The sequence below is a fragment of the Ambystoma mexicanum genome, chromosome 9 (assembly GCF_040938575.1).
Source record: "Ambystoma mexicanum isolate Mex_15411 chromosome 9, UKY_AmexF1_1, whole genome shotgun sequence".
Classification (NCBI taxonomy): domain Eukaryota; kingdom Metazoa; phylum Chordata; class Amphibia; order Caudata; family Ambystomatidae; genus Ambystoma; species Ambystoma mexicanum.
This window is the reverse complement of record NC_090931.1, coordinates 649,193,530-649,212,651: the sequence shown is the minus strand read 5'-3', so window position 1 is coordinate 649,212,651 and position 19,122 is coordinate 649,193,530. Positions and strand designations below refer to the sequence as shown.

General features: G+C 45.7%; 1 protein-coding gene across 1 annotated transcript in view; it reads left to right on the top strand.

Moving 5' to 3' along the window:
• Positions 1 to 19,122, top strand: part of RPA1 (replication protein A1) — a 295,679-nt gene that overhangs the window by 103,535 nt on the left and 173,022 nt on the right. Inside the window, exon 6 of the mRNA XM_069615363.1 lies at positions 15,063 to 15,152. Coding sequence (XP_069471464.1) covers positions 15,063 to 15,152 — 90 coding nt within the window. The remainder of the gene's footprint in view (positions 1 to 15,062; positions 15,153 to 19,122) is intronic.

The window sequence follows — 19,122 nt, the reverse complement described above, 5'->3', positions numbered from 1 at the left end:
CCGGGATCAAGCCTTATGGACCACGCCTGCCGTAGTGCTGGCCCTACATTGGTGCAGCACACACGCATTACGTGGCTCGTAGGAGCGACGTGGTGTGTGTGCTGAGCCAATGAGGGCCAGTGTTTTGTCCGGCCCGGAAGACAACAAAGACTTTAAAGTCTTTGTGCCTCGCGAGCCGGACAAAAGAGCATGGCGGGCCGCAACTGGCCCGCGGGCCGTATGTGGTGCACCCATGGTTTAATGCTTGGTGTGTTCCGTTCATAAAGGCCTAGTTAATACTCACTGACAAACTTGAATTATTTTTAGTTTTCCATGTGGACTCATTGTAGCCCTAGATGTCACTCGTGCTTTTCCCGAGACTGAGCCTTGACTGCTCTTCCACTATACCTTGATTGGGTTTCGGCTAACCTTTTTGTGTCTTCCCAGTTTACCATAAATAGGATGGCCTCCTAAAATCACTCCTCACTGACTTGATTCCCATGAAGTCAGTTCACCATTCTTATTGTTGAGTCCATGAGCAGCTGTATCTGCAGGTTTTTCATGGCATGTGATATTTATTGTATCAATGCAAACAATTATAAACTTTAAAGTTTACTGGCCTTGAATCCTTTAGTTTTCATTTTAAACCTTCTGGAACTATTTTTTGTTGTCTGCAGCTTGGCTCCTTTCAGGGCAACGGCATGGACTGCTTGCTGAGAGAATGGCAGTCTCCCACTAGGACATCCCTCTTTAGGCTGGGAAAAGAGGCATGGACATGTTCTTGCAACAGTTCTCAAATTGGCGCACAATCATGCCCTGCATCTTAATACCACACACAAGGACATGCCCTCAGAGGATGTCATTACTGGTGAAATGGCAATTCTCAATGTATGGGCAGGCAATAACCTGTGGGTGTCTTGGAAGACAAATTCCATGTTTTTGTAGTATTCAGTTAGCTTGTCCTTTTCATTTTTTTTTTTTTTCCAAAATTATTTTTATTGTTTTCAACGTAACAAGTCCTGCTGAGGTTAAGATCATTACATGTATGGCGACTTTTAGGACATATGAATAGGAGAACATTGCTTTGCGTTTTATAAACTTAGCTAATCTTGCGTTCTCTTCAATAATAAGAACTAAAAAAAAAAAAAAAGATAATAGTAGCAACTACAACAGGGTAGGGGGGAGGGAAAAAGAAAGAGAAGGAAAGAAAAGAAGGGGGGTGGGGGGGTGAGAGACAGGGAGCAGTTTTCGCAAGGAGCTGATTTTACACATGAGCAGGTTACTATCTGTTTCGCCAAGGAGTCTGTTTCAAGGGTTCGGAGTGACGCTTTCGCTGGAGTATGCCGGGGGTGCTTTGGTGTCAGGTCTTCCAAGTCCGGGGAGCTCGGTTGGTCGTTCGTGGCGCTTCGGGGAACTGGGAGAACTCAGTTGCTTGTCTGGCTTAGGGCTGTGTTTTCTTTTTCAGTCCTGGGTTTCCATCCAGCGTAAGTTAGGTGGCTGCCTTGTCACCCCGGGGAATTGCTGCGCATAGTCCAGAAAGGGCGCCCATGTGCATTCAAATTTGGGTTTATTGCCTGACCTGATGGCGGTGACTTTCTCCGCTGCGGCGATTTCCCAGCATTTAGACCACCACATCTGTGTGGATGGGCCCTCCGGGTCTTTCCAGAGTCTGGCGATGGAGATTTTAGCAGCTGTCAGGAGGTGGGAGCATAGGTTCGCCATGTTGCCGGTTAGAGGGAATTGGCCTTCTCCTGTCGACCCCAGTAGTACAATCCCTGGGTCCCAGGGGATGTTGAGTCCGGTGATTGTCTTAATCTGTTCCAGGATGTTTTCCCAAAATAAGGCGGCTTTGGGGCAGGACCAAAAGAGGTGGAATAGAGTCCCGCGGTCCGGGCATCCCCTCCAGCATTGCGCTGGGATAGCCAGGTTGCATTTGTTGAGGAATGACGGGGTTCTGTACCATCTGTAGCAAACTTTAAACGCACATTCTTTGTTCGTTACACATTTCGAGCTTTTCAGAGCGCGGGACCAGATATGTTGCCATTCCTCCAGCTCAATCGGTCTTCCGATGTCCTCTTCCCATTTCACCATGTATGGCTCTTTTTTCCCGGGGTCTGTTCTGTCTAGAATTTTGTACAGGGTTGATATTTTCCCCTTGGGGGGGGTTGTCGAGAGGGAGTGTTCCAGTGCTGTTAGCTCCCTGCTGCCTAGTTTCCTAACCAGAGGGTGCGATAGCCAGTGCCTCAACTGGGAGTAGCGGAACCTTTCTGTTTCCTGGATCTTGAACTTTGTTTTACACTCTTCGAAGTTCAGGGGGAGGCCATTTTTGAAGAAATCGGAGATCGTTTCTAGGCCTCCGGCTCGCCACTCTGTGAACTGGTTTGGTGTGATTCCGGGGGAGAAGTCGGGGTTGTTCCAAATTGGCGTGAGTGGACCCATTGTGCTCCTGCATTTCCACCGGCGTGCAGCCGTCCTCCAGCTGGCGACTGTGTTTCTTGTTGCTGATAGGGGGCCTGGGTCCCTGGCTCCCCAGGGCTCCCTGGAGTGGGGCAAGGAATCCAGTGGGGTCTGACACCAATCTTCCTCCAGGTTTAGCCACCGGGGTCGGTTGGTTGGAAGCTTCCAGGCAAAGGCCGGGGCTAGTTGGGCTGCGAGGCAATATCTTGCCACATCTGGGACCCCTAGGCCACCCAGGGCCGTGCTTCGGAGCATGATGCGTTTTGGGATGCGGGATTTCTTTCCTTCCCAGACTAGATTCAGCACCTCTCTTTGTAGTTTTTGCAGGGCCTTTTCCCGGATCGACACCGGCAGGGCTTGGGCATGGTATAGCAGCCGTGGCGTAAGATTCATTTTTATCGCAGTCGTTCGGCCGAACCAGGAGATTTCCTGCTTTTTCCAGCGGTTGATGTCCTTTCTCAGGTCTCCAAAGAGTGCCGGGAAATTGGTCTTGTACAGCTTCTCTGTTTTGTTGGGTATCTGCACCCCTAGGTAGTTGAAGCTACTTCCGGCCCAGGGGATTTGGAACTCCTCTTCGAGATGAGCCTTGGTCTTTCTTGGGATGTTTATGCCCAGTGCGATGGATTTAGCGATATTTATTGTGAATCCCGAGGCTACTCGGAATTCTTCGAGTGTTTGCCGTAGGGCTCTTATTGACTCTTCCGGACTGGTGAGTGTGAGGAGCACATCGTCTGCGTAGAGCGCAATTTTGTAGGATTCTTTTTTGTACGTTAGGCCTGATATTGATGCATTTCGGCGGACCCTTTCAGCGAATGGCTCCATGGATAGGGCGAATATGAGTGGGGAAAGAGGGCATCCCTGTCTTGTGCCTCTGGTTATGTTTATTCTACTGGATTTTGTCCCGTTGAGGCGAAGATTTGTAGAGGGTTTTTGGTAGATGGCCAGAACCCATTTTGCGAAGTTCGGGCCGAAGCCGAAGTGCTCTAGTGTGTTCTTAATATAGCCCCAGTCGAGCATGTCGAAAGCTTTATGCGCATCTAAGGAGAGGACTGCCAGTTTTGTGCCCAGTCTGTTCGCTGATTCGATGATGTTAATGGTTCTGCGAATGTTGTCTTGGGTACCCCGACCCGGGATGAATCCGGTCTGGTCCGGGTGGATGAGCTCTGGAAGGAAAGGGGATAGCCTATTTGCTAAGATTTTTGCGAATATCTTCGCGTCGTTGTTTAGGAGCGAAATGGGCCTGTACGATGAGCATTGTGTTTGGTCTTTTCCCGGTTTGGGGATCAGCACTGTTATTGACTCGTTCATGGAGGGGGACGTGGAGCCGGTGGATAGGAATGAGTTGAATAGAATTGCCAGCTGTGGGGCTAGCAGGTGAGCGAATTTTTTGTAGAACTTTGCTGTAAACCCATCCGGGCCAGGTGTTGTGTTCTTCAGGCGGCGGATCGTCTCGCTAACTTCCTCCGCTGAGATGGGGCCCTCTAAGTTCACTAGGGATGGAGGTGGCTGTTTCTTTGGTGCTAGGGCCAAGAATTGGGTGATGGCTGAGGTAGCTGTTGGGGGTCCTGCCATGATTTCCTCGTGGTGTTGCGCCATTAACCCGAGTTTCTCGGGGTCCCGGTGGAATAAGGTGCCGTTCCTGTCTTGCAGAGATTGGATATGTTTCCTTGTTTGTAGCTTTTTCAGTTTGTATGCTAAGAGTTTATTCGCTTTGTTACTGTTCAGGTAATAGTATTGTTTGGTATAAGTTAATGCTTTGGCGGCTCGGTCCGCCAGGTGGATCTCGAGCTCTCTCTTAGTTTTCTTGAGTTCTTGGTGCGTTGTTTTCTTATAGCAGGCTTTGAGTTTGTCTTCTAGGGTTGTGAGTTTTTGCTCGAGCTTTTGTTGCTTGAGTAGGTTTTGGCGCTTGAGTCTGGCTGTTAGGTCCATAGCGACCCCTCGGATCACCGGCTTCATGGCGTCCCACACCGTAGCTGTTGGGGAGTCGGGGGTCGTGTTCTCTGAGAAGTAATTCCGAATTGCCTCCGCGAGGTCCGAGCTAGCCGATATATCTGTCAGGATGCGGTCTTGCAGTTTCCATTGCCTCTGCGTAGGTTTCGGGGCCCCATGGATAGACACCACCATCGTGACTGGAGCGTGGTCCGATATTGCGATTGGTCCGATTTGGATCTTCTCCACGCAGGGGGCCAGGTTATTCGTGGCGAGCAGGAGGTCAATGCGTGAGTAGCCTTTGTGCACGTGCGAAAAGAAGGTGTAGTCCCTTTCCCCTTGGTTGTGGAATCTCCATATGTCGATTGTTTCAGTTTCCCGCAAGAATTTCGCCAGGGCGAGGGATTTGCGGAAGTCCTCCCTAGAGGCTGAAAGCGTCTTGTCCATCGTCGGATCCGGGGGGAGGTTGAGGTCCCCTCCGATTATTAGGCAGCCTTCTGCGAAGGACGTGATGGTTGGGAGGAGGCTAAGGAGGAATTGGTCTTGTTCTTTGTTTGGCGCATAGGCGGCCACGAGGGTGATTGGCAGTTCCACTAGGAGACCTTTCAGGAGTAGGAATCTGCCCTCGGGGTCTTTTTTGATGGTGATCTGTGTTAGTGGGAGATCTCTTTTTAGTAGGATAGCTACGCCTCTTTTTCTGTGTGGCTGAGGCGAAGTAACGTTTTGGGTAGCGCCAGAATCTTAGTCGACTTTGGTCGTCCGCAATGAGGTGGGTTTCCTGGATGCAGACGATGTCAGCTGCTAGCTGGTCTAGTTTATGTTCCACTGCTTTCCGCTTTCTGGGCGCGTTAAGCCCCTGCACGTTCCAGGTTGTGATGGTCAGGGTTTTGTCTAACGAACCCATCTTTTGGATTTGGTGTGAGTCGATTCAGATAGTTCCTTGAAGCTCTCTTGTTCCTTGTTCTTTCGTGATAGAGTTCTCCGTTCATTCATCTTTAACTTGCTGTCCCCTGCCCCTCGTTCCCCCCCCCCCCCCCAACCCCCCACCCCTCGAACCATAACAGGGTTTCCGGGCCAGCCTTCAACCAACGGGGCATACGGCCGGACCGGTATGTAGATTCGGCATGGAGGCAAACTTTGCCTCTTCCTTTGGCCAGTAAATGTGCAGGATAAGTTTAACTGGTTTGAGTACGGTAGTCGTCTCAGGGAGGCTCGGCTCCGCCTTCTGAGGGGCAGAGGACTCGGCCCGGAGGGGGCTTGTGTTATCCGTGTTCTAGATTGCCCCTTTAGCGGTTGTCGTCCCTTTTGAATTTGCCCGCGGGTCCACGGGGTCTGCGGCGGCTGGGAACCTTGGACCAGGCTCTGGTGTGTTCCCCGCGTGAATCTCCGGGGATCTCGGCAGCATTAGGGGGGGCTCCCTCCTCGCCCCCCGGATTCATGAACCGCTCGGCCTCTTTGGGGGAAGGGATAGACCAGGATCTGCCCCCCCAGGAGAAGAGTAAAGAGGTGGGGAAACCCCAGCGGTATGCTGTTTTTCGTTCACGCAGCCACTCGGTTAGTGGCTTAAGGGCCTTCCTTTTCGCGAGAGTGGACGCCGCAAGGTCCTGGTATAGGGAGATCTCGGCGTCCCGGAAGAGAATTCGGGCGGAGCTTCTGGCTTCTTGCATAATTTCTTCCTTTATTTTATAGAAGTGGATTCGTCCTTTTCATTTTTACTAAAATGCTTCATTTTTATGTCAATACAATTAGTGATTCATAGATATGTTGCAAGTCTACCCACATACATTGCTAACTTTATACCTAACGTTGCCTCCACCAAACAGTTTTAACAATGACCTTTCCAAGATTAATCTCCCTACTCTCCATGCTATATTACCTTTACGATTAAGACTCAGCCCCTAAATGCGTGCCTTTTAAGTTGTTCAAGTAATAGCAGACTGGCAGATCCACCCCTGGTTAATCAGTTTTTATTTTTCAATCTTCTGTAACATTGTTTGAAGAGAGACCTTGACACCCTACTCTTAAAGAATTCCAAAGCTAATAACTGGGATTAGTCCAACTACAATCCAACATTGAACTTGTCCTATGTGACAAAGCCCCTCAAACTGTTTATTTTCAGGGATGCTTTTGGTGCATCAGGGAGACGCAGGCTGTCTTTCAGTTCTTGTTGTAGTGTTGGGGCAAAATTAAAGTTTTGGGGTTTCTTCTGTCACATTCGGTCCCCTAAACGTTTTTTCTGTTTCCTGTTGGTTTTCTTTGCTCTTTGACCTTCTTTCTGAGGTCAAAGGGACTTTTGCCGAGGTCCCCCTGCCACTCTTTTTGAAGTGCTGCTCTATGGTAGCTCTTTTCTAAGCAACCTATTTTTGGATCCAGGTTGACTTGATCGGCCAACATTAATGGTGTGGGATAGGCTGATGAAAGCTGTAATTTGGTTTTGGCTTCAGCAGGGTAGAAGTTGGTTTTACACATTGTAGTCCAATGCACCGGTTTCATAGCCACTAAGCTGTTAATGCTTTTTTTTGAAGTCCTACTCAGCGATTTGGTTTTGGGTCATGTTTGTTGGATCCTTAAAACAGGCCTAAATTGGATGTTTTGCACACATGGGCCGAGCCCTGCACCTTCTTTTATGGTTTGGACTGGCTTGGGCTGTTTCCTACCCTAGACAACCCTCCCGCAGAACAGGTTTGGCTGGACTGAGTGTTCAGCAGCCTGCCAAGACCTTTGTGTGTGCCTAGTGCGAGTGGAGTCCGAAACTAGCTCGGCCCATCAGTTAATGTTTATGTAGGGAAGACCCTATCCCTTCCGTATCTCTGCAAAATCTTACTTGAATTGCTGGAGATTTGTGACAAAGCTGGGCTGTTGAATTGGAGGATGAAGTTTGGTCATACTGGATGATCCTTGGTTCTTTTTTTCTCTTGCTCTGGTTCTTTTGGGTGCCTGGAGTACTTCTAGGCTATTCTTCCTCTTCCACCTGGACCTTCTTGTGAGTTGGACTGTATGCCCTGTGCTGTGAATTTGTTTGGGTGGCCTAGTGTTTCCTCCCAGTAGCCCTCCCGGGTCTTGCAGTAGGTAGTGGCTGTAGTCCAAACTGTTAGTTGCCACTACTTAACTCTGCTCCTTCCATGGCCCCATCCTGGGTCTCCTCCACTGTTTGTCATGGGACTGTTTTCTGCTGGCTGGCATGTTTTTGTCCTTCGGGCCATCTGGATCCTCTTGATCCACTTCTTTAGTCTTTCAGGTGCTTTCCTTGCTGCTGCTTCTGGCCAATGTAGCCTCCTCCTGGGCAGATAATGTTCTTTTGAGTCACCTTGGTTAGGTTCTATGTTACAGTTGATTATTTTTTTAATTCTTTCGTGGCACTATTTGCTGAAAAAAGCTTTCTGAAAAATCGAATTTTGTTTTTATTTGGGGTGGCACCCCCATCTCCATCCCCCCCATCACTAGTATTTATCTCTATACACCCCACCAGCCCTTATATGCCCTGCCCCCACCCCCTCCATGTTTTTTCAGCAACACTTTTTCAGCAAAAAGTGCTGTGGAAAAAAAAACGCAGAGGATGAATGAACTTCGTACCCTTGGTTATTGCTAGACTAGAGTGCACCCAGAGTACTGAATCTTATAGCTTGTCCTTTGGAAGAAACTGCAAAGTTGTTCCGTTCCTTAGGCAAGTCCTCTTATTCCTGTGCCATGGTAACTTGCCCTCAGGTCCTTGATTATTTCTTGGATTTCCCATAGGGTCTGACCGGTCCCCCTCTACCATGGTTTGCCATTGTAATACATTGGCCTAAATCCTACTCTGCTTCTCGCACCCTGTAGCAGTGATCGTGGAATGTGTTGAGGGGTCACGCATTTGAGAATAAACAGCCCGAGAGATTGGAGGGTGGCTATTGTTGCAGGTGATGGACCAATTCAGGTTAGCTTGCGTTATTCATGTATTGTCTTGATTGCCACCACAACAGTTCATTTTCTACAATCCCCAACTTCCACTAAAGTGACATTTGAAGGTATTCACCTGACATTTTTCCTGGGCTACAGTGTTTCCTGTCATGACTGGAATTGTAGTCATTACCCCTGGTTTTCTACAGATTTAAGTGTATTAAGTCACTGCAAAAAGTGATTACCCTATTAGAACAGGAAGAGAAGACCTCTGCTATAGGGATACTGAGTTTCAAGAATCGATAGTTCTAGAATTGTATCTCGGTCTAACAAGTATAGCAATTGTAGAATGCTGCTAACCAGGCTTTCACAGTAAGTATAGACACAGGGTAAATCCATTTTTGGAACAACTTTGTTGGGTCCCTAAATGTTTGGCTTGCTTTTTAATTTTGACAACTGGAACTCCTACCACTGTCGCCCTTTTTTTGTGATGCACTATTCTGGTAGCCCCATGGCTCAGTTTTGGTTCCAGGGTTATACTATCAAACTTGGGAACAGACTTCCAAGGTAGGGAAGACTCCCTGTTCCCCAAGAGGGGTGAGCCGCAACTATGCCTCAGCTCGGTCGTTGGCTGTTCTGGGTTGCCTCCATCAGTTGTCTGTCATGGAACAGAATGTTGGCTGGCTGCCACATCTTGCCCCTCATGCTTCCTGTGATCTCTTGGTTCAGTCTTTGTAATTGCTCTTTCAAGCGCTGTAAAAGAATCTCTATTGGGTTCTCCCACTGTTTCTGTGCCAAATCCGTAGAGACTGGCGCTAAAGATGTGTCCCCTTGTGCTGGGATTCTTTTATATTCTTTGGATTAGTCTTCCAAGGCATAAATTCATTTTCAAAAATTGATTGGCAGACTTTGCTAATTAAAATGTTCTTAATTAGCGAACAAACCCATTTGATCAGCAATGTTACACTAATATTTTGGAATTCCACCAGAGGATACATGTACCCTAGATATAATAGGAGCAACAACACAGCAGTATTGTTTACTGCTGAGGATTAGTGAGAAGACAGGCCTTGCAAATTCTTAAAAATTTCACTGGAGCTGCAGGTCGAGTAACTTAGTTTACCCACCCGACCGAAGAGCAATGCACTAGACCCATGGCAACTGATGGAAACTAATTAAAATTCAGTTTCTGTAAAATGGTGCATGTCACAACACACCCACTTTAGTTTGGCACACTGCTGCCACACAGAGGTCAGCCATATACATTGAAACTTGTATTTGACATTTATTTAACCACGACTGTTTGCAGAAAAGGTTTAAAACAACCCCTGCAATTGGTACTGGCCCTTGTTAAAATCTACTTGACTATGTGAGCCCTGGATGAGTGTCTGTATAAAGGTTAGCTGCATGAATGGACACAAATAGTTGATAAAAAGCTCTGAAAACAGTTTGGCCAGCCCTCTACTGCAGGTGTTAATATAGAAAATGCAATCGTAATCATCGATCAAAGCAAGCTCTGTAGTCCTACAGTGTATGGTAGTGCAATAGATCTATATGTACAGACTGGATGGAATATTGATCACTACTACGCATAAACATCTAGTTTGCTTTGTCTATTCATTATGTAAGTGGAAAGCAAGTAAGACTAAGAGTGGATGGACTAGCGTGTAGAGAACAGGGCAAACTAGGTGGAATATTATAGTTTTCGGCCATCTCACTTTCAGGGTAGCTGGAATAAAGCAAGAGGGTGATTAGAGAGAATGTCAAGGAGTATGGGACCAGTTGCAAGTTGTATGTAACCAACAGGTTACTGAGCAAGGTTTTCCATCAATAGCATTTGGCCATGTGATCATGTATATTTTCAAAAGTGTCCACTTGTCAATATGATGCATCTTCCCCAACAAAATGAAATAGTTGACAATATGAGATTTGGGTATACTTTACTGTAAAGCATGGAACTAATGCCGTGTTGTACAGTAGCAATACAATGTAATTGAATGTGTTTCTTTTTTTTAAAATGCATTCTTGCAAAGCACTCGCACATAGGCCTTTTGGCACATAAAAGTGGAGTGGATTATTGCTGCACCCTCTCTCTCCCTTACTCTCTTTAAAATCGCAGCTAACTGAGGGTGGAGAGAGCCCTGAATGCAGGAGAGGAATGCAGGGCAAGCTGTGCTTTCATTGAACAGGGTAACTTAAATAGCTAGCTTTGCTAATGAAGAATCAATTTAATTAGCAATCCTACAGAATTGCAGATCAAATTGCTACGCGACACTGCTTATAGTATGCCTTGGTCTTCAGTGGTCCCCTTGGTCCTGCAATTGTGTAGTTTTACAGGCCTTCCTCCATCACGGTTCACTATTCCTGCTTGCCATCTTTCCGTTTCTGGCGGCTGACTTGGTTTCAAACCTGGAGTTGGAGCTCCTTCAAGGATTTTTTTTCTAGTGTTTCCTGGCATTGTTTGGTGTTTTGCCTGTACTTCGGGGGGAAAGAACTAGTACTTATCCAGCTTTTACTTCCTTTTAACTTCAGTCCTATTTCTCTTCCCTTTGTGGCCAAAGTACTCAAATGCATTGTTGCTACAACTGGCTACTTATCCCCATGCCCGCAATCTAGGTCTCCACATTGACCCCCATTTCTCTCTCTCATCACATTTCCCTCACTGCCACATCGTGCCGCTTCCACCTCTACAATGGCAGTAAAATTCGTCCCTTCCTAACCTTCCACGCTACAAAACTATTAATCTCCATCTTCTCCAGACTCTTCTACTGCTCCACTCTTCTCTTTGGACTCCCTTCCCCTCACATTTCCCCCCCTAAAATCTATCTATCACTCTGCCATCCGCTCCCTCTGCCTCAGCTCCTTGCGACTCCATCTCCTCTTCACTTAACTCACTAGGTTGGCTCCCTTTTCACTCTCAGCTCAAATTTAACTTACTCTTTCTTGTCTTCAAAGCCCTCTATGGTCTTGCCCCTTCCTACCTACCCTCCCTTCTTACTTTTCATACTCCCTCTCGTTCTCTCCGTTCTGCTGATCTCTTCCTACTCTCTCCTCCTCCACCCTGTGCCCGCTTCCGCTCCTTCCAACTTCTTGCTCCTTTCCAATTGAATCTCATTCCCCTCCCCGTCCGCTCTCACCTCCTACCCTTCATTCCGCACTTCTCTCAAATCCCATCTCTTCCACTTAACCCCCCCTAACTTCTGTTCCTTCCTCTTTCTTGACTGAATCTCACTCTTACTCCTACCCCTTCTCTCACTATTGTTCCTTTCCAATAGCGCGTAACCGCCTCAACTTTGTAAATTGTTCATTGTACTGTTTTCTGGTTTGATTCATTTGTCATGTTTTGCGTGTTGTAATTTGATTGTAAAGCGCCTTGGACTAAAGCGCTATATAAATTAACATAAATACTAAATACTTAACTGGACCACCATTCCCTTCTTCCTCTACATTCAACTGAGACAGATCTTTTGTGTTTCCAACTCGCTTCTTTCTGCCAGTCATTCTATGCTTTCCTTTGTTCTTACCTCTTGATCTGTGTTCTTCGACATAGTCCACCAACCTACTTTCCTTACTACTAATTCCTTTGTTTGAGCATATCTGGATCTGTTTACACTTTTTCTTCCCTATCCAATTACACCTCCAATTACACATCTTCTTGGTCCTGAGCCACAAAGCTGTTAACTTCCTTGCTTTTACTATGTGGTGTTCACCAGGACTTTGTCCTTTAGTACCCCACTTTCATGCTATCTTTTGGTCTTTTCTATCGTATCTATGCTGAACGTTCTCATTTGCTTTTCTTTTCATGCATTTTCTTCTACACGCCACTCTTTCTGCTTGCTTTTTGATAGGTATTCAGTTGTGGTTGCACGGCTACCACAACCCAACCTACTCCCATAAGGCCAGAGGGGGTGACCCAGTAACCATAAAGTTTAAGGTGAAATGGGTTGCAATGAAGGGAGACTTGGGTCTGTCGCTTTTTCCACCAAGGTTAGTGAGCCAAAATAAGAGGTAGGGGGTGCAAAATGTTGAGGCCTTAAAGTGGTCCTATAATCCCCAAAAATAGGAATTCTGTCAACCGTTTGTATGTTGATCATGGGTTATGGAAGATTTACTTGTCGTGTTGAAATACGTTTTGGAACATGTTTTGACTTTATGGTGTTGGACATGAAGCTGAAAGGGCCGAACTTTTGGATCACTAGCCCATCACCTATTAAAGCAGGATTAATGCACAAGGTACAGCTGAAACTACGCAGAATACTGGTAACGTGGACGTTCCCACTTTTGCAAAATGAGATAGGCCGCAGAACTTGTTTGTTACAGCTGACCACACAAAATGCGATGGCTTTACCTCCAAGTACCCGGAAGCTAGGTCCACTGTGAATGTCTTTAACCCAATGCCTCCCCTGCTGAACATTATTCTAAAGTTGTCGGACAAGCATGACTCCTCTTTACTCCAGCTTGGCCCTGGCAGTGTTGCTATTCTGACCTGATCCGCTTGTCTATGGGACCACAGTGGACTACCATGCAGACAGTGTCTACTAGCTAGGTACACCACAACGGTCCATTGTTTAATTTGATTGCTTAGTGATGGAGGACTTCAAGTATCAACACCTAAACTGATGAATGCATGATCCTAAAGCCAGCACTTTGGCTGTCGACTAGAACATTCTATGCATTTAAATTGAAGAGGTTCTATGTGGTGCTTGGAAATAGATGTGAACCCCAAGTCGTGCTGGGAAGAATACGTGCTAGCCCATCTCCATTATGTGGCAAAATTAGGCTTGCAATATTTTTCATAAGAGTACATTTGTTTGCTATTAGTGTGTCCAGAAAGTTCTTTTATTTTTTATTCCAATAATAAAGGATTTTTTTTCTAAGCACAATTGAATACATTATGCCCCCTGCGCGCAAGAGTGTCCCCTCGCCCCCCCCACGTCACGCTTATCTGTGTCTTATCCAAACTAACAGGACTTCCTTCCAAGCTCATGTCTAGAACAGATTTACAACACTTTTTGTGTTAAATTGCTTTCCTGATGGTGGCCATAACTTCACCTAAGCAGGTTTTGCGAAATTCGGGCCATCTGAGCTAATTGAATATACACAGTGTTAAAAATGGGGCTGCTCTGAAAACTCATTCTTTTTACACAAGTTTATCTCGCATGTTCAAACAAATGTAACTATTTCAGTTCCATCTTCCTTTCCGATTCTCTCTTCCGACTGAGATTCTTAGTCTTGCTGTGGAAACGGCCTTCGGATACTATATGGGCAGAAACACATTACAAACCTTGTGAATTATGGTTCCCTACGTGCATGTTTTGTGTGCTAAAAATGTATACGAATGGATAGTTTCATGGCCCTCTCTGATGTTACCAGAGAGCAAACAAATGGCTTTCGTGTATGCATAGGGTCCATTCCACCAGAGAAAGATGGCTACTGCTGTGCTTCTGAGGAACATCCTAATAGTAGATCTGTGAAGCGTCCACATGGAAGCATGTACACGCTTTTTTTTGTACTGTCTTGTCTGAAATGCTCTAGAGGATGCTCAAGTAGGTCGAGCATCTTTGACTTTTTGTTTGCATAGGCACCCTGTCTGCTTTCATTGTACAATTTCAAGGGGCCTGGCAGGTCTGCGCCTTATGTAATATGATCTTACTTTCACCTTTCATTCACCTGGTCATGTTGTTCCACCCAGCCACATAAGGGTATGAGCTTTTTCTGTTGTTCAGTGTCAATGATCATCCAGGGACATTCAATGATCAAGGAATATTTACTTGCTTGTAAATCTAGTTCTTTGCCGTGGGCATCTTCATTGAATTCATAAACCACCCATCTGCCTTCCCTTCTCAACGCCAAACCGTTGTGGAAAACGGACATTCAGCTTGCACTGTTTACTTAAAAACATACGTGGCTTGTTGAGCTTGAGGGAGTCCATGTGCTGGCTGCCTTGAAGTGGCAGTGTAATTCTTTTTTATTAAGGCTGTAAGTCTCCTATTTTGGTTTGAGTCTTCCTGCACAGGAATCTTTCCCTGTAGGCACTCGTATGGTGGGTGAAGATTGGAAAAAATAAGCAAAATGGGTTGACTTCTTACATTTGTTTGGTGGTTAATTTAAAATGTACCCTTATTTAAATCGGTATTCCCAGATACTTCACAGGGACGGAGATAGTTCAACGTTTATGCTGGGTCCTTCATTAAGATTAGTAAAGACACTAGCCTTGTCAGTTAATTGGTATTTTGATTTCTTGGTCTGTACATCTGTCTAAATTGCCCTTTTGGTTCTGGCCCCGTGTTTGCCAATGCACCCTGGTGCAGCTTGTAGATGATCTTGAACATTTAACAAACTTGCATTATCTGAAATCATGCACTGATATTTGAACCAGTCTTTCTTTCGTAGCAAAATGCACCGTTAACCACCAGTGTTGTGAAACTGCTACATCAGCTCATCAGATTTGTAGATTATTGGTCGGGGCAGTTTACCAATGCACTTTGCGTGCGTGCATCTGTTTGCTGTACATACATTTTTTTTTGTGTGCCTGATTTACTTGGCAGCTATGACAGATGGGATTGAATATTGCCTGTGAACCCTGCAGTTATTCATCTGTTATGGCTGTGTCGCTGCACGGTTTTTCCTTGCTTGGAGGCAGCCAGTAATTTTGAAGTCTCCGTGAGAAGTGCGACTCTCAGGATGATAGACGGTACTTCTAATAGTGTTTGATGTTTTGCCCTGTGTGCAGTGCGTGACTCGTACTTTGCCCATGAGCTTATTTGAGGGATTTTTTTTCGCGTTTCACTGCTAACGTTTCTATGCTCTGCCATTGACAGGACAAGGGCCGCAAACAGCAGCTCCAGCCGCCACAGCAGCTGTTCCTCCAGCCAGCAGACCTCTGCAGCAGAATGGATCGTTGCCTGCAGGTGAGATGCTCTCCAGTCTTGTAATGTGGAGAGGACAGGTTCGGCAACCCATGGGCCTTTTTTGTCGTAATTATTTTCCACCAGTTACCGAGGTTAGGCTGCTTGTGCTGTGTAACTTCGCCCATTACAATTATGCACCATATTTATTAACATTCAGGTGTTGCTCTATATGTTTTGTATTTAATAGAGAAGTGTTGGATTAACAATGACTTTTTAATGATATCAATCGTATAACACTTTCATGCACAGCACTCTAAGGTACGGCCAACTTTGTGTCTCAGAATGCAGTGTACACCTGTGCATTTCCATATGCATCTTGTTACAATTATCTGGGTTCTTAGACCCCAAGGTCTTTTGCCAAGCAGTATTGCTTTGTAGCCAGCTTCCCTCTTGATACTAGAATGAAATAAGTTCCTTAGATTCATCTGCTAGCAGATGGCACTTCTCGAAATCTGTTGGCTGCCCAACAGCCCCCTTCTCTATTGTAGAGTGCAATATCTAATGCCTCTACTGGCACTATGGGAATGGTTCAACTAGCTCATATCAGTCTTCCTTACATTGAGCGCACCCTTCTAGACCACATCATAGAATAACTCCCCCCCCCCCCCTTCCCTCCATTTGAGAAAACCCTTGTCTTGATTGACTGAAGCAAACTCTCTATTGCCATGAGCTTTTGTGGAGGGGGGGGGGTGGATGGATCAGTTTTGAGTTATTGGTTAGGCTTTCAATGTAGTGGCTGTCACCCAGTTCATGTACAGATTTGGGCCCCGTAGATCCTTTCCTTGCCAAGGCTTAGAACCAAGTATTTTCGTCTGATAGGGATTGCTCTATATATGTGTATTGCATGCATTACTTACCGTAATTGTATTTCTGATGCTTGTATCTGCTTCGATGCACATGCTGTGCATAGGCTGGCATCTAGCAATAGGTGCAGAGTATAGCATTCTTGTTTTTGAGTTTCAAAAAGGGACGTTCGGGGTGAACTTATACTATCCCTGTGTGACCTGTTTTGTACCCATGAACATTCACACGTCTAAGGTCCTCTGATTGCTTCGTTTGTGACAAGAGGGAGCATGAAGTATACAAGAGTACAGAAGATAAAGGTGTTTGTCGTCCATGCGCTTCAACTCCAAAAGGGGAGGAGGGGCGGGTTCATGTGAATCTAAGCCGATACAAACATCAGAAATAAGGTTACGGTAAGTAATGTATGCCTTATAAGGCTTGTGGAGCTGCTTAGAATCACATGCTGTGCATAGACTAGCTACCAGGAGATGGTGGTGGGATGTTAGAAGGTACACCTGACCCACCTGTGAATTATTATTTTTGTGTATCTAAGCAGTAATTCTGGGTAAAGGTGTGAATTGAACTCCAGGTAGCTGCTTTGCAAATGACATTTTAAGATACATTTGCAATGAAAGCTAAAGTAGCCCCTGTGCCTCGAATAGTGTGCTTTAGACGTAAACGGTAAAGTTGTCTTTGAAAGAGAATAACACACCTGGATGCACTTCACAATCCATTTTGAAATAGCTGACTTTGAGACAGGACCCCTTCTCTTTTAGTGGCTAAGGAAACAAAGAACTGGTCAGTTTTCCGTAGTGGTTTTGTTTAACAAATGCATTACAGCTCTTCTGACATTTAATGTATGGAGGCTTCTTTCCTCTGAATTTGTAGGGTTTTGTAAAAAGGAGTTCTGTAGATTTTGGAGAGAAGAGGGGATGTGTGCGTAAAAACACTTTGTCCTTGTGAATAGTAACAAATGGATCTTGAACTGAGAGCTCCTGCAGTTCACTTACCCTCCTTAGAGGTAATGGGTATGATAAAAGCAGTCTTATAAGTGAGCCACTTAAGACTGGATTCATGCATTGGCTCTAAAGGAGCACCCATAAGTCTAGTAAGGACTATAGTCCAGTCCCATCCGTGGTTGGATTTGAAATCGGAGGATGTAGACCCCTTCCATAAAGGCTTTTATGACAGGGACTTTACACCAAGAAATGTTCTTTTGAGTGGTGGTGTAAGCAGGCAGAGCAGCTAGATGGACTCTCAGAGAATTTAAGACCAGCCCTGAATAGAAGGTGAAGTAGCTGTAGAACAATGCGAGGTGTGCCGCGAATAGGAATGATGCTCTGTGATCTACACCAAACGACAAAGCGTTTCCTCTTATTGAAATAGCAGTGTCTGGTATTAGGTGTATGTGCTTCCTTAAGAATGTCCATACATCTTTGAGGAAGATTAAATGTCCAAACTATGAATTCAGGAGACCCGCTGCTAAATTCAGTGTATTAGGTCATGGTTGCAGTGTTGTTCCCTGATCTTGAGACAGCATGTTGAACAGACATGGAAGCGTGACTGGAGGACAGTTGTACTTTCTCATTAGGTGCTAGAACCATGTTTCCCCCACATTGGAGCTTTTTAGGATAACTTAGACTTGTTCCTGGTGCATCTTGTGGACTATCCTGTTGAGAAGTTCGGGAAGGGGGTCAGCGTAGGAAAATCTCCCAGACTAATTCATCCACAGGGTGTTCCCTTTTAGATGTTGTCTGGGGATATCTCCGTGTTGAGAATAGGTCTATATGTGGATTACGTCATTCTGTGAAGACGACGTGTAAAATGTCGGCATGCAACTGCCATTCGTGCTGTATGGGAATGTGTACGTTTCTGCTGAGGACATCTGCTAGGAGATTGTGTTCCTCTGGAACATGCTGGGACAGGGGGAGCATGTTGTGTTTCAGCACCCATTTCATGTGTTTTGGGCTAGTCTGGACACATCTAGGGCAGGACACACTGCCCATATCTGACCATTCTTTTTGTTTTTTTAATACATCTAAAATGGCTGTTGTGCTGTCGGTTAGGACTAGAATGGTTTTCCCTTGTAACTGGACTTGAAAGGCTTTGAGAGCTTTGAACAGTGCCAGAAACTTTAAATAGTTGTGCTTGTTCGGTGGTGTCTGAGCCGTCACGCTGTGCTGTGCACTGTATGATGTAGATAATGTGCTCCCCACCCTGATGGGGAAGCGTCTGTTGTATGAGTGCTGGAGTGGTGAATGTTTTGCCTTTGAGAAGATTCCCCCTTGACCAACACTGCAGAGACAGAACTAGAGACTGCGAGACACCGCTAGATCCTTCTACTGTCTTGCAAGACACTCTTGCTTAGGACGCATGCACAGGCGGGTTGTGGGGTACTAGGTAGATGCAGGAAGCAAACATTCTGAGCAGGCACATGGCCTTGCGTAGTTATCTGATCAGCTAAAAAATGTTGCTATTTGTAATAGCATGTTTTTGATCCAGTCGTCTAGATAAGGAGACACCACAATGGATGTTCTGCAAAGGTGGGCCAGGACCACTGCTAAAACTTTGCAAAACACTTTTGGCACTGAGGCTATTAATTCATTTATTTCGTCATTTATTATAGTGCCTCGCCGAACGGCAGTACTTTGAACTAATAATGCGTGTTTCCCACTTGGAATTTTAGGAACTTTCTGTGCGCTGGCAACATTGAAATATGAAACTATGCATCTTTCAAGTCTAATGTTGTCAAGTAGTCCCCCTTTATAGAGAAGAGGGATTACCTCCTGCAGGGTGGTCATCCTGAATTTTTGTGGCTCGACATACTTGTTTGCAGGATGCATGTCTAATACAGGGTGCATGGTTTAGGTACAAGGTTTTACACTGAATAAGTAGCCTTGCTCACCTGTCGAAAAGTTGACGAGTTCTATGGCTTCTTTCTGAAGTAATGTCTCTACTTCAGCTTTCAGCATGAGCTAATGTTCTTGCAACATTCTTCTATGCCTTTGCGGATGGTAACAGGGTTTTAGTAAAAATTAGATGGAATATCCATCTGCAACGGTAGACTGCACCCACTGGTCTGATGTCATCTATGCATGGGTAAATGATGTTCGACCTTCTACTGAAGATGCATGGGAGAGAACCTTGATGGAAAAGTCACTTGCTGTCCTCTCGATGCTGCACGTCT